The sequence below is a fragment of the Taurulus bubalis genome, assembly GCF_910589615.1.
Source record: "Taurulus bubalis genome assembly, chromosome: 1".
NCBI lineage: Eukaryota > Metazoa > Chordata > Actinopteri > Perciformes > Cottidae > Taurulus > Taurulus bubalis.
Window position 1 is genome coordinate 25,465,071 of NC_136589.1, and position 16,047 is coordinate 25,481,117.

The 16,047-nt window shown below is 45.5% G+C and overlaps 2 protein-coding genes across 2 annotated transcripts; both read left to right on the forward strand.

Annotated features, from left to right (window-relative positions):
• Window positions 1-8,607: 8,607 nt before the first annotated feature.
• On the forward strand, window positions 8,608-12,235 carry LOC306734756 (cysteine/serine-rich nuclear protein 1-like; the record flags this gene model as incomplete). Its single annotated transcript, XM_079216143.1, has 4 exons — window positions 8,608-8,794; window positions 9,766-10,028; window positions 10,116-10,418; window positions 10,641-12,235. The coding sequence occupies 4 exons, from the start codon at window positions 8,608-8,610 to the stop codon at window positions 11,634-11,636; spliced, it is 1,749 nt and encodes a 582-aa protein (XP_079072269.1). The 3' UTR covers window positions 11,637-12,235.
• A 582-nt stretch (window positions 12,236-12,817) lies between these two features.
• On the forward strand, window positions 12,818-16,047 carry gorasp1a (golgi reassembly stacking protein 1a; the record flags this gene model as incomplete). The annotated part of the gene is made up of 9 exons (XM_079221138.1): window positions 12,818-12,956; window positions 13,663-13,743; window positions 13,896-14,099; window positions 14,225-14,311; window positions 14,437-14,567; window positions 14,675-14,807; window positions 15,085-15,193; window positions 15,311-15,454; window positions 15,560-16,047. The coding sequence occupies exons 1-9, from the start codon at window positions 12,894-12,896 to the stop codon at window positions 16,045-16,047; spliced, it is 1,440 nt and encodes a 479-aa protein (XP_079077264.1). The 5' UTR covers window positions 12,818-12,893.

Below are 16,047 nucleotides of genomic sequence, written 5' to 3' on the forward strand. Positions count from 1 at the left end.
CTCATTCACGTCTCACACTGATATTTCTTATTGTGCTCTGACTGTAGATAAGAAGTGCTCTAACAGAGGATAATGTGTCATGTGGCTTGCTGCCGTACTGCTAGTACAGGACAGAACGGCTGACGCTGCACTATGATTACAGGCGCTACTGAGTGAGTGGAGTTATTCTGCCAAACTGTGAATGTTACACACACCAATAAGTCAGAGAGAACATCGTATAGGCTTGACCTTTTCTTTGACACGAGTTACATGAGGTAATCATTAACTGTCATTAAGGCTCACTAGTGTACAACAAATGTCAATATGCATTGCACTGAATCCTTCAAATTATGATTGATTTTGGTTGTTGTTTTTAATGGTTTGTTTGTGTCACTTTTAGCGCACTGTAAAACTCACCTACTGTCACCTAAAGTTGCTGCTTTGTTAATATGTGACGCCATGTGTTCACGTTTAGAAGATATCCATGTCAGGTAACAGAAACACCAATCCAAGTGAGCTATTGTTGCTGTATGTGTAAATAATAACAGTTTGCTGACATATGGGCCAGGTTTGTTTTTTTGTGCTTAGCTGCACGCTTCATATTTTGCATTCTTACGAGGCTTGTTAGACATCAAAGACTGTTCTTTTCTGTGGTGGCATTTCAAAACAAAGTTAATCAATAAAGTATCAAATATAATATTTCTTTCATCTGACCACATATCATCTCATGAGCATTTACCATGTCGACCCCCAGTGGAGAAAAAGGTTCACTGGAGAAAAACACACCACTGACGGTTCTCAGGTCTCAGTATCATTTAACAGCCACCAGATGGCGCCAGAGCAACACGCCTGCCTCCATCTATAACAAGCGTGGTTAAATGGCATCGGACCTGCTGAACAGAACGCTGTTGTAATACCAAACAGTCAGGTGAATGTTTTCATGGCAGCTATTTGCGATACTACCGAGTGGGTTGTTGGGCCGCCTTTGTTCGCAGACATCTAATGCACATATAGAGTATCACAATGCAACTTAATGCGTTCAAGTTTCAAGTTATTTATTGGCATATGCAATTTACAGTAGAAGCAGTCGATGGCATCTCAGGTTCCCGCCAACAATGGTTTTAATATGTATAAAAAGAAAATCATGCAAGTGAAATAATTAGAATCTAAGACATTAAATAGTGCATATAGAACATGTATAAAATACATAATAAAATAGTAAACTATATGTTTGTGGTAGGACAGGTGTACAGTCATTGCAAAATGAAAAAAAGATTGCACAAACATGTGAATACATGTCAATTAACAGTGGAGTCATCAGACATCAGCGAGAATCCCACCCAGTGTCTAACAGTTGTGTTGTCAGCCTGTAATGCATGTGTTTTGCCAGCTGCAATGGAAGAAAAGAGAGGCAATCAGTGGGTGATTGAGTATGTAAGGGAGGGAAGGAGGGAGGGGGGAGTCAGACCTCACCCACACGGCTCAGTACTGGCCCAAACAGCTGAGAACAGAGCAGGTCTCCTTCCTCCTCCTCCTGCTGCTGCCGTGCCGCTGCTGCTGTGCACTCCTGCAAAGGCCTCACATGGAGCCACATGTGACAGCCAACACCAACAGCAGAGTACACTCTGCAGGATCTGGGAAATTAATGAACGCACAATAAGACAGCGGAGACGTGGAGAGAAATGCTATTGCATGCCTCCAGAGAAGACACCGTTTGGGTCCCCATTGTGTCACACAGGCCGGTTTGTAAGTTCGGTAAGAAAGGTCACCACAGCTCTCTGGCTGACCTTGACAAGAGGCTCATTGTTGACTGGGGGAATGTCAAACCCAATCACACAGCTGCTTGGCTGTTACGGCTTGTGCTGCTCACATGCAGCGAGATAAGATCAGCGCTGTTGAACGTTGTACTTGTGTAACCTAATTTGCACTCAGGGCTGCAGCTTGACTTGCTTTTTGCAACAATGCTGCAGAAGTGCATGAATAATGTCATGTGGGAATAGAAGGTGAGAAATGATACTGTCAATACAAATGATTTGATTCATATCAGTTCATGAAAGACTTACTGTACATTGCCTTAAAATATTGTCACACCGACACCGCTGTTCGTGCGAGGGCATTTGAGTTCTTCATTGCAGTTCATCTCAGTCCACGCACGGCGCCATTACAGCCCAGATCTCTCTCATACTCAACCTACATGTTGTAGGGAGCACCCATGGGCTCCAGGATGTTGCTGTAGCCCGAGTGTCTATGCCACGGAGATACGATATCGCCGCTGGACCGGCCCCAGGACTGAGCAGACGTGCATTTGGCACGAGGCCCTCGTCTGCCATTAGGGTGTTGCAGGAAGTTCTCTGGTGTCACCCCCTACACTGATACCCCCGCGCAGACAAAAGGATGGCAGTTGACGTGTCACTTACGGTGTGGTGTCACTGTTGTGAAATTTTACCCAAAGTCTTTATCTGATGCCATTTTCCAGGTTGGAGAAAGTGAGGCTGGAGTCTCTTTGACGGAAGTTTGGCACAGGGTTGAGTTTAAAGGGGCTGAAAGCGCCTTTTCGCAATCAGCTTCTTCGTGGAGGCAATGTATATGGGGGCAAATCATTGTCAAAAGTAGAGAGCGCAAATGATTTGCGTGCTCTCGTGGAGCTCATTTGCGCTCTCTAGTTTTGACATTGATTTGCCCCCATGAATGTGGCCCAACATGAACGCAAGGTATTCTGCCAAAGTTGGAACAGTTTCAACTGGTTTGCCGTGAAATCTTGGTCTGCAAGGACAGAGGAGTTACTGAGGAGGAGCACAAGGCCAGCAATAACACTAGTGTTCGGAGCGAATGCTACTTCCAATTAATTGTACTTGATTGTACAGAGAAAAGTATAAAATGTGAAACCAGACTTTCAGGGCCTCGTTGTCTGCATTTAAACCTGAAACCATGAAAGGATCAGGTCAACCTCTAGCTCACCCAGTAGAGCGTGCACCCCATATAGGCTGAGTCCTTTGTCGCGGCCTGGGTGACCTTTTGCCCCCCTCACTCTCCAGCTGCTCTGATAAAGGTAATAATAAAAACCCTACAAAATAATCTTTAAAAAAAAACATGACAATAATGACTGCAAAGATGTTGACAATGTTGAGGAGCAGTCATGCCGCTGCTGCTGATGATCGTGATGAGGAAGGCGAGAAAAATGAATCACTGCTCTACCGCCCTCTAAAATAGAAACAGATGGACTATATTTGCCCTTGCGACCATGGTGACGACAGCTAAACATGACATCAGAGGCTATGTATAAAGCAGTCGACTCATGTGTACTCGTGACATTTCCACGAGAGGAAAGTATAGGAGTAAGAGAGTCAGAGAGAGAGAGAGAGAGAACGTAGGAGTACATTCTCTCTTTCTCAATATCATGAGGGAGTGAATCGCGTTCAGTTTCTTTTATTGCCTGAGCTGAACTTATTTCACTGAGTCTCTTTCTATCTACCTGTCTGTCTATGTAGTTACCTTGTTATACGTTTCTTTTAGAAAAACAAAACCATCTCTGTGAGGCACGGGGCTCCTTTTGGCATCTTTCCTTCCTACCTGACTGGAAAGCAATAACACACAGTTCAACGCCACCTGACACTTCCTGCTAGGCCCAGGACAACAAAGAAGTGATCTTTACAGTAGGAGAGGGGTAAATCCCTGAGTTGGTTTCCACAGGCAGGAAGGAGGAACCGGCTAAATGAAGCTTTGTCAAACTCTGTCAGTATATTGCTGTATGTGGGCCATCTCTGGCACAGCTTGGCTGAGCAAACGGGGCCACAAGAGCCAGTGGCAGCGACCTGAAGGGCTGCGAGAATGTAGGTTAGCTATAAGTTATGTAATGTGGACTCCGGACAGAGAGCACGCTGAGCGAGGGTTTACTCTGCCTGTCCTCAGTGCGAGCAGATATGTGACCGGATCATCTGTCAGCCACAGAATTATGAGGAGAAGACAATGTTGAGGAGGAAAGTATGAATCTGTACCATTGCGCAATATGGCACTCCATTGACATGACGAGCCAATGAATCTACACCTGGAGGGAGAAAGGGTAAATAAATCAGGATCCGTATCTGGGTTGGTTTATCAGTGATTGCTGCATAAAGTGAATATACAGTAACTTGTTAAAGCGATTTGTGCTAAACTAGGAATAACCATCGCAGTGCCGGTGAGTGAACTATCCATTTCCATCCATGACTCATCAGTAGTGCTGCGCTACACTGTGGCACAGTGAAGCGTACAACAGAGTCTCAAAAGGAACAGGAAACTCCAACTGTTTTGCACAAATGTATTTTTGGACGGGCTGCGTGATGGCACTATAAATAGCCAGGTTAGCTATGGCGTAGCACTTGGATCATGTGTTGCGAGTATGTCACAGATCTCAGAGAGGATACGCTGACTGGATGATGTGCCTTCAGGTTGCAAAAAACCTACCATGCATCAAATGCCTTTGAGTTACACACTCTTTAACAAACAGACAATTGGTTGTGTATGTGCTGTTTCACGATATTAGTAATTCCCTCCTCTCCCTTCTGTCTCCCTGATGTTTACTCCCCACACATACATGCACTGGAGTGATCCTAGCCAAAGTGGGTCACAATCCACTGAGTGCTGAGGACAGGATGGGGCGAGCAGCCCTTCTTCCTCTGGCCAGATTATTTGGACCAACAGGTATTTTAGTGCAGTTGTTCTTATTATTCATACTGAAGCACTAATGTGTATCAACATGGCGTTAAAGCTCAAGAGTATTTTGGACTTTTCTGTCTTTCTGTTCGTCTGTCTGTCCATCTGTTAGTCCGTGGCTCTGTTCCTCTCACTCTCTGAGCACTGCAGCTTCATTTTTCTCCCAGTCGGGCAACACACTATGATTATCCTTAAAAAGCAGAGACACTGGAATGTTAATTAATCTCACTAGTGCCCCCCTCACATTTTGAATATTTGAAAATAAGTACATGAAAAGTTTGCACAAAGTTAAACTTCAATTTCTGAATGCTTACATCTGCTATCAAGCAATAGAACGTAACAGGAATGCAGGGTGGAGGATTTTACACCCAAATCCATGATTCTGCCATACTGCTTCTCCGCCCTACAGGGAGTTTTCTATAGTTTACGAGTGTCTGACTTAAACCACCATCTCACAGGAATGCCAGTGAGTCATGTTACAGTAATGTAAGATGAATACTGGCAGCACGTGCCACCTTTAATAGAGGTCTGATCGCCATTTTTTATGAGAGGTCTGAAGGCAAGTTACACGAACGCAAAAGACCAGGTGGTCTATTGAGGCAACGAGTGGGCCTGAATTTCTGATGTATCTGCCACAAATGAATGCACACAATGCTAATCAAGAAATACAGAAAGGAGAATGAAAGGAGAGAAGAATCTTTTTTTTTTTAAATGACAGCGTCAACTGTAGGGTAGAAGAAATACTACCGAAATGAAGTTGAATCAACAACTCTAACAGGCCGAACAAAAGCTAATAAGAATGAGCTTCACCTATTGTGCTGTAGGGTGTACTTATTATTTTGTCCACCCTCAAAATATCCCCGAGTTTCTTTTGTTTCTTGGCTAAAATTAGGAAATGGTCCAATTAACTCGTGTATAGTGCAGCTGTATTAGTTATGTATTTACCACCACTTCACTGGTTGCAACAGCTCAGTGTGAACACGACAGACAGAGAGTCTGTGGGTAATGTGGGCAGCAGTGACGAGTGCGTCTCCTGCCTCTGCATGTGTGTCACCGTCTGCGTCAAGACAGTGGGGAGAGCCACAGAGATGATTTGTATGAAGCAAGATGATATCGGCTCCACAACCACTTCTGGGTTCGTTTGGGCAGAAAACCTGATAGCCGGCTAACTGTGGGATTTTGCAATTTCGCAAAATTCAAGCTATAGTTTAAATTGAGGTATAGCGTTAAAAGTTACTACATTTTGAAGATGTCTTTGGTTGTTTTAATCTGAAGAAGATGCAGCTGGTTTGAGAGCGAACGACGTTATAACAGTTGCGCTAAACGTCTTTAGGTTGTTGTTGTTTGTCGCGTGTGAATCGGTAACAAGCGTTATTACTGTTTCAAGAGATGAAACTATCACGTAACTATCGCTTTAGCTTATGTCTGACTTATCCCACCTGGAGTTGTCAGAGAGAGCTACGATAGCGCTTGGTCTGAGGAGGGTACTATCTTGCAGCCAGTTTGGTTGCTGCCAGCCAGTCCTCTCGTGTTCACACTGGTACTAGTGCAGCTTCACACCAACACAGAGGGACGCACAGTGCTCAGCTGGCTGGATCCGTAACTTCGTGTCAGTTTAAGATGTTTGTTGTCATCATGCTGCGTTTTACTTCCTGGTGAGTTGCCTGCCAAAACTAACACCGCCGTACCCGCTTTAGGGTCAGTTATTGCTGTGGGGTTACATGGGGACCGGATCGTATTGACTGTTTATCACGTCAGTCTGATGTTCATTTTAACGTAGTCTATAAGTCTGTGACATTTGGGCAATTTCTTTACAATCTCGGCACATTTGACTTTTAAGTAGACGTAAAAGTACTACAGCCTGCACATATTTTAACAAACTTCCTATCACGGCGACGCGCGCTCCGCTCCGGGGCTGCCCTGCTGAAGTTTGCTCCGGTTTGAATGGGATCGTGCTGCTGCTGCTGCTGCTGCTGCTGTTTGGCCGCTGCAAAGACAGGGGGAACAGTGTTGTCTTTGTAGCGGACATGATCGCCGTGTGTCTCCGCGAGGGGTGAAGAGGTCAGCTGTCTAATGACTGTTATTGTGCCAAACAGGAAACGACTGTTTGCACCCCTCCAATGAAAACTCGGTATGACATCTGCGCAACATTCCAGTGGGGATTTAAAGTGCGCCTGTAAGTAATAATGACATTATTGTGAACCCCCCAATACTGTAGCTATAAAATGCCCTGCAGCCTATTAACTTCTTCAGTACATTATACAGTAGAGTACCCGCACCTGTTTCACACTAACGCGCACGTGCACGTGTGCTTCTTCTGCTTTGGACCTTATAAATTATTGATGTAGTTTCAGTGGACACCCACATGTACAGTATGAAGTCTCTCCGCTCTGTCACATATCAAATGTAAGAGATGTGAAACAATTGGTTACAAGAGGAAGCTTTATCTATTTACTTACTACATACAATCAGAAGACCCTTTTCTTTTGGACTCAGAGTGAGTGTGTGTTGGTGAGTGTGTGTTGGAGCAGTGCAGTGGCAGAGTCCATCCTGTCGGTGGGTTAACACAGCGTTTTCTGACCAGAAACTGTACTTCGCTCTTTTGGAAAGTGCACATGCTGTACTCGCCTTCCCTTTCTCTCTCAGGACTTAAGGGGAGGTCAGTCTAAATCCTGGTCAGCTGCTTGTATTACTGTCACTTATCGGACCCCGATGGTGTTTAAAGCACCTTGAGGTCAAACAGTTTGGACTGTTTTTCTTTACAGTTGTAAAGAAGAGTGCAAGTTTTATGTGAGCGAGTAATCCGTTTGCAAATGTATATGTTTGCTGGTTTTCTTTTAACTTCCATGATAGTAAACAAAAATATTGTTGGGTTTTTGGATTGTTGCTCAGGCTGCAACAAGACATTTGAGTAAGTCTTTAGGGAAATTATACACATTTTATGGACCAAGATGATGAATCTGTATAGAAATAATCACTTGATGCAGCCCGAAACCAAAAAATATCAGTGGGTCATGGGTTCTCATTGTTTCCCAAACTGATGTGACAGTTTCTACACACTGCTAAACTTAACTTTTCTTATGGACTCTGTTGGACAAGACTAATGACGGATTCTTTCTTTACTTTACTCACCCCTCTGCTTAGATCTGCTCTGTTACTCTGACGCTTTGAGCAGCCCCCGGCCCGCTTAGGTTTGTAACCCTGAAATTACTTGTTTTTGGACTTCATTTTCCATGTTCACATCCAAAAATAACAGCCACTTGAACCATTACAACCCCCTATCCCCCCCCCCCCCCCCTCACCCCCCAACCAGTCCTCAACATGCAGCCATTGGACAGTCCGTTTCCACGTATTCTTCACAAAAAAACTTGAGGAATCATTGGAATGTTAATTACTCTGCAGGGAGAAGAAGAAGAAAAAAGAGGGTTTTTTTCTCCTTTTTTTACTCTTTTGACTGCCCAGCTGGTTTGTGAGCGAAAGTAAGACTGTGATTCATATTTGTGTATCTATTATGTAACATCAGTTTGTTAGATGATTAGTATTGAGACGTAATTAACCTAAACAAACTTGTGCCCTGAAACCGGCTCGACCAGCAGCGCTCAACAGGAAAGACACAATCCTCCCGCTGTCATCTCCAAAAGACGCAGCATTTGACTGTGTACATTTGGGAGAGGAAACACATCGCTGTTAGTGGCCGTGTTTGTTATTTCATTATTAATTCACGGATTTACAAAACGTCTGGATTTATATTCCTGGGTAAGGGATGCTGAAAGGAGTGCTACTTTTTGGATGGAGCAACGCAATGCACCATTAGTTTTTGGATCTGTGCATTCGCTCCCACAGCTCCTGTGTGATACGTTAACAAACCAGTGTGCCTCTTCCTCTTTGTGTTCATGCAGAGTGTGCCTCAACATCAACAACAACAACAGGCAAACAATGAGAGGCATCCTGAAGAGAAAGTTTGCCAAGGTAGATGACAATCCCTTTTACTCCTCCTCCTCTCCTTCGTCCTCCCTCTCCTCCCCCGCCTCCTCCTCCGAGTGGGAGTCCGATGGGGAGAGCGACCCCTCTGACAACCAGGATTTCACGCCTCACAGTCCTTCTTCACCCGCCGGTTCACCCAGTAAGTCTCCCCTCTCCCTCCCCCCTACACACACACACATTCAAATAATGCAAACCTCCTACATATCTGCCCCCCCTCTGTGTTTTATAGGAGTGTCTCTTATCAGCCTGCAGCAGCACCGATATGAAAACGCTAACCTTCAGGCCGCTCTAGATAATGCACAGTGTGAATAACTCACTTGGTTGGGGAGAAGATCATTTGCCTGAGCAATGGGAAATTGTGCAATCAATTTGAATAGCAGGGCCCTTTTCATTTATCACATAATACAAACTGAGACCAGCTTGGTCAGCTGGTCTCACTTGTTTACTGACTTCTGGAGCTTGAGTTCAGCCTCAGTTATGTGTGAAGGTTTGACAATTTGCTGAAGCCAAACTGTTTAACTAAACAAGGACTTGATGGAGATACATATACATATTATATATATTTGTTATATACATATGATATATATATTATATATAAGACTAAACTGTCAAGAGAGGTTGTAACTATGTTCTGGTAAACCAATAGACCCTGGTTTACTTCATCTCTCTGTCCACTGCTGCGGCTACAGACCCTTTGCGTGATATTTCCTCTCCACATGTATGTTAAACAGTGACCCAAGCCACTGGAGTGAAGCACCTGTAGAGTGTCATCTGGTGGCCACTTAGATACCTACAGAAGCCTGTGTCCACGTTCAGGGCCGCTATTTATCAAGGGCCCAGGAATCTTTTCTAGGAATTGGTCTGAAAGTTTAAAAAAAGAAGTCCTGTTTTAATTTGACATAAAGGAGTAAAATACTAGAACCTAGTAGATTTCACCTCTTGTAGCTCACTGGCATTTGGTCTGGGGGAAAAGGGGGACAGACATGCTGATGTTTCACAGCAGGTTGTTATGGTCTTACTTGTTAAAGCACCAGACACTCTCTTTGAACCCAGACCCGACAGTTCCTCACTTTTCCCGATGTTTTTTTTGTCTCCTTCTAACACAAACAGTTCGGCCCATCCTGAAGAGGCCCAGGCTCGCTGGTGCACAGAGCAGTGTGCGCTTTGACCAAGTCACCGTGTTTAGTTTCCTGCGCTGCCAGGGTTTCACCAGCGTGCCCGGTCATGGAGGCGCCACCCTGGGCATGGTGCGAAGGCACAGCGCCCTTCAAAGATACACGCTGGCGGAGCATGCGCTGGAGCGGCGGCACGGGCGCCGAGAGAGGCTCCGAGAGAGGCGGAGGAGAGAGAGGCTCGAGGCACTGAAACACAAAGTGAGTGCACGTCGTTCCCCCACGTCAGTCTGCGTGGCCTCTTCCACGCGGCAGACCCCTTACTTTTATCTGTTGCGCTGATTTCAGTTGATCGCCAGCGGTGCCGTTGACCAGAGAGAGGCCGACAGGCTCACGGTGGATCAGATCCCAGATGAAGACACGGACGTCCACATCGGTGATGTTGACCTGGAGGATGGGGGATTCCTTCAGCTGTACTCCTCCAAACAGCGGCAGGCTCTCCTCCAGGCGGCCGGGGTGAAGCGCATAGACCGGGAGGAGAAGAGGCAGCTCAATGCCCTGCGTGTCTCCAGGGAGGCCTGCGGGTGTGACTGCCGAGGCTTTTGTGAGCCAGAGACCTGCGCATGTAGCCTGGCAGGAATCAAGTGCCAGGTACGACACTTACACACAAACAAACTGACATACGTGAACCCCACAAGGGCTGATCATGAGCCTAATTTTAAACAAATACAATTATTACAATCATTTTGGAAAAAAGACACTTTCCCTGATCACGTGTCTCAGTGTTTGTTAACTTCAGATCCTAGTGTCAATTCTTACTGTATTGGAGTACCCACAGCACTGATTTCCTCTTTCTGCTGCTGTTACACACAGGTGGACCGCTTCAACTTCCCATGTGGCTGCACCAAGGACGGCTGTGGAAACACTCAGGGGCGCATTGAGTTCAACTCCAGACGTGTGCAGACGCATTACATCCACACGGTCATGAAACTGGAACTGGAGAGGCGACTGCAAGATGAAACACAGAGCCAAGAGGACCAGACAGGACTTCCAGAGGACCTTGAAGAGTATGTGGACCAAGACCAGGACCAGGACCAGGCCCGTCCAGTGCAGAGCGCCCAGGACAAGAGCTGCCCTTTTGGGTTCCTGATGGAGGAAGACGGTCTTCCGCTCACCATGCCCGCCACGCCTTCCTTTCATTTCACCCCAGAGCGGTTGGTGGTGGAGGAGAACAGCTGCAGCAGCGACATGACCGACTCCTCCTGCTCCGACTCTGACTCCGACGCAGGGAGATGCCTCAATGGGAGTCAGAATCTCTCTGATGTGGATGGAGGGTTGTCGCGTGCCCTCAGCATCTGCGACTCTGAAAACAATAACCACAGCCAACCGAGGCACACAGGAGAACCACTGATGCAGCACAGCGGCAGCCCTGCCACTTACAGCATGCCCGCTGACAGTACGGGACCACTTACAGCCAACGCATTCACAGACAATGTGAGCATGACCTCGCTGTCGGATTACCTCGATGAGAACGCAAACCAAGCCAGAGACTTCTTTGACAATGACTCTCTTGAGGGCTTCCCCAACACTCCCTCCCCCACCGGGGACTATTTTTCAGGCAGGTACATGGACCTGAGTCTGTCCTCCGACTCCGACATTGAGTTCTTCGACAGTGACTATGCCTCCGGGCCTCTGCACAGCTCCTTCAAAGTACACAGAAACCTTGACAGGTTTGGCCACCTCCAGCTGTTTAGCTCTGTTAATTTGCCACAGTACGAGTCAAGCGCCTACCTCCTGGAGTCTCTGATCGGCCTGACTGAGCCCAGCCCAGAGCAGGGTTACGCACTCAGCAGCACCCAGCTTTCATAACTGATTCAAGGGGTTGACACGAGACAAGAAACTGTGTCAGGGAATTTAATGTATAAAGCACTGCTTTAATGTATTTGTAAGAACATTTAAATGTACAAAGAATGAATAATGAAATATTTTGCCCGTCGCTAGACAATTTCTTTTTCTATTTCCTAAAAATATTATTGCCTTTATTTCAGAGAAACCACACTTAATAATTAATATATATATATATATATAGTTGTTTGTATTTCCTGAACCTATATAATCATCTCTAATATGCTATTTAAATTATTATACTATGGCCACTAGGGATATTTGAATTTGTCCCTGACGCTTTAGCCTCATTACTGCACTTAAAGTCCTATTTATTCCAAAGGTCACAAAGATAGAGGCAATAAAAAGTTCCCATTTGAAAAAAGTATTGCCTCATGTGTCAACAAAAATTTGCATATGTTGCAGGTAGCTGGCCATGGTATAAGCAGGATAATCCACGAACATGAATGAAAAATGTCATTAATCAACCCCAGAGTTGTGAATTTGTTTTCTACTGCCTGTCTGATTGTGTATTATCCTGTATATGCTTAACATGTTTGAAATATTTATGTATTGGAATAATATAATAAACCATTTTGAACAAATGTACTACTGACTTGAAATGTATTTAATGAGCGGTACCTGTCTATTCATATAGTTCATGAGAAGAAACCAAGACGTTATAGGAGCAATAACGACAATAATGGCTTGATGTAATGACTGTGGTTCATGATTCTTCCAGTGCAAAGCTGAGAAGATCAACTGTTTTCATTTGACTTCTGTTATTATACACACACAAATATTAATATTACCCAACTCAGTCCCATGGTTTGCAAATTGCTGCAAAAGGCCTCTAAGGGCCTCAATGTGACTTGTCGTGTCTCAGCGTACTGCCACTGTTATAAATATGTGCTCTGCGTCACCATTACGTCATTACATACTCTATAAAGTGTTTTACCATAGAGTTTATGCATATAGTATTATAGTATAGCCTCATTAGCACAATTCCAATGTATATCATCACCGCCCGACACGAAGCAGCTCTGCCACTATTTATAATAACAATAAAAAATGTAAAAAATAAAAGTATCCCCTGTGCGCGTGCGTGTGCGCATCTACTCAAGCGACGTTCGACTGTTTTGGACTGCAAACAAGATGGCCGCGGACTGTCAACCGTAATAGTTATCCCACTCTTGTTATTTTCCGATGATATAAGCTCACATTTGACGGTTCCTCACAGAAATGGGGCTATCACAGAGTTCAGAAGTGACCGAAGGAGGGACGTATGGGTACCACGTGCACGGCGTAAGACCACCATTATGTAGCGTCCTGTGAATGTACAGCAGCTTATGACGTTGACATGTTACTGTACGCTAACACGGCTAGCCGAGGCGTCTTGAACCGTCTACGTGTTATTAGAAGTTGACTCAATGCACGGAGACGTCTATTAACGTGTAAAATAATTGAATTCAGGCGTGTGACTTATCTCAGGAAGCATTCCAAAGTGAGCTGCATGGCGTCTCACTAAAGATGTTAGTAGTAGTAGCACAGTAACGTCAGCTACATGCGAGCTAACCGCGGTGACTAATGTCATGTAAAGTTAGCCGATGGGTTACAGGGGGATGGGAAATGAGACAAGATGGTTTATTTTGTTACTGGCCTCCGATGAATCTCCTTACTTAAACCGGTCATGTCTTATGCAAAACAATAGAATACTTGTACATTACATTACATGACATGGCTGCTGGATAGATTCGGTAAACTGATTAAGCAAAAATGCCAATCATTTAGCTACTGGTCGAAACTTCGCTGCTTATTTGTTCAGTATTGTAAATTGGATATGTTTTAGTTAAAGTTGGTCCGCAATTTAACATCCCAAAAGACAAAACATCTCTGGTTGTACATTTAAATATTTTTTTATTATTAATTAGTAATAATAAAATAATATTCTATCAACGTAAATTTGGTGAAGCGCCAGGATTGATCACAAAGCTTGTGTCTGTTTTGACAGGTGCAGCCAGACTCCCCTGCACAAATGGCCGGACTGCAGCCGTTCTTTGACTTCATTCTGTCTCTGGACAACAAAAGACTTGTAAGATTTTTTGGATTGTCGTATCGTAAGCCGTTAAGTCAGTAGTCATAGACGACAGGTTGGTCATAAACAAAAGAGTGCCCAAGAGGACATTAACATACAGTTACCTCTTAATCCTGCTGTTTTGACTCCTCCCCCTTCGCATTCCCCAGAATGAGGAAAATGACCTGCTGAAGGAGCTCCTGAAAGCCAACATGGAGAGAGCGGTGAGGATGCAGGTGTACAGCACTAAAACCACGAGGCTCCGTGAGCTGGAGGTGATGCCCAGTAACATGTGGGGAGGACAGGGCCTGCTCGGTGCCAGCGTCCGCTTCTGCAGCTACCATGGAGCCAACGAGAACGTCTGGCACATTCTGGTGAGCGTCTTCCTCAGGAACTTGGAGAACCAAACCAGCTGACCTAACTCTGATTTGAACATCTACACCCATTACCCCATTATTGCACCGTCTTTAGTTTGCTAACTCCTGTTGCTGTCCTGTAGGACGTGGAAGCCAGTTCCCCTGCTGCATTGGCAGAGCTTCAGCCGCACATTGACTACATCGTCGGAGCGGATCAAGTGTTGCAAGATGTAAGACTCATTTGCACTCATGTATGCTTCATTGCTGACATTCAGCTCTGACGTATATTTAGTAGAAAAAATTTGATCTTTGAGAGGTTGAGAGTCGTAATTAATGCAGAGTTGCTGATTTGCAGTCAGAAGACTTCTTCTCGCTGATCGAGGCCCATGAAGGGAAGCCCCTGAAGCTGCTGGTGTACAACACACAAACGGATGCCTGCAGAGAGGTGGTGGTCACACCCAATGGGGCGTGGGGTGGAGAGGGCAGGTAAGTGGGAACACAGATACAAGTCATTCAGGGTGACTTACCGAAGATTGTATTTTTACCGTAGCAATGTTTGATCTTGATAACTGGCACTAAATGTTCACTTCCAGTTTGGGCTGTGGCATTGGTTATGGCTACTTGCACCGAATCCCAGCACTTACTGATGTTTCGACGGCAAAGCCTCCCACCCCTGTTCCTGAGGAGGAAGCCCCTCCAGAGCTGCCCACCCACGGGTTCACGGAGGTAAGTCTGAATCCACATTTACCACATTTTGCCATTGTTGGCTATCTATTTTTCTATTTTAAATTAAGTGATTTAGTCTATGAAATGTCAATAAAAAAAATCAAAAATCAGTTGCTCAAGGGACTTTGGATAAAAAAACATGTTCAAATGCACAAAAACAGTCAGAGATCGGTGTATTTTATTTTCCCCAACAACCACATTGATTTTCTGATATTATTAAATGGGATCAAACTATTGGTAGTAGTGGTAGAGCTCATGTCTGTCACGTGTTTTCCAGGCACCTTTGATGGCACCTTCAAGTCAAAGTGTAGATGTGTTAGACCTGGAGCAGGTCACCCTCCAGGAAGCTCCTCTACCTCCACCCGTCCAGAGGGTCATGGACCCTGGTCAGTTCAGACATGCAGTGGTTTTAGAGGATGATGAAGATATGTCATACAAGTGTTGTCTGCTTGGCATCTAATTTGGTTTATAACAGTCTTCTCGTGCATTTGTTTTTTTGTCAGGTTTCTTAGACTCTGAAGTGGCAGTGATGAACCCTGAACCTGCAGATTTGGCGGACAGACTAGATTTGTCCATGTCGTCCATTGACATGACCAACACTTCGCTGACTATGCATGAGGAGAAGGACGGGGAAATCTCAGGCGTCGGTGAGTTAGGACAGCGGAAATTCATACAAATGCCCTGTAGCTTTTGTACGTATAGATTTGGCAAAAGGAACACAGACTGAATGTTTTGTACTTCCCATTGTACAGAGGAGCTGGAGGACAGTGTGCTGCTTTCGTCATCAGCAGACAGCCAGACTGAGCCACAGGAGCTGAGCTCCTTGACAGCCGCGGATCTCAGCTCTGCTCTCGCTTCCACTTCCACTGACACTTTGTCTGATTCAGGTGTCCCGCCAGCTGAACTATCTCACCTGGTCACAGAGTCCACCGACCCACCCGGCTCTCTGTGTGAATCTAGCGATAGCCCAAGTCCACCTACGCCAGACTTGTCTCTCCCTGTAGAGTCCCCCCCAGAGCCGCCCGCTGCTGAGCCCTCTGTCCCGGCTGAAGACCCTCCCTGCCCGTCTCCCGTCGATCTCCCCCAATCCTCTGCTGTGGATGATCCCCCTGCTCAGGCCGTCAAGCATGCAACATGGCTGGCGGAGGAGCCTGCAGAGCCTCTAGTTGTGGCTGCTTCTCACCAATGCAGCCCTGAGAGCGACGAGGAGGAACCAGAAGAAGAGCCACCTCTCGAGTAA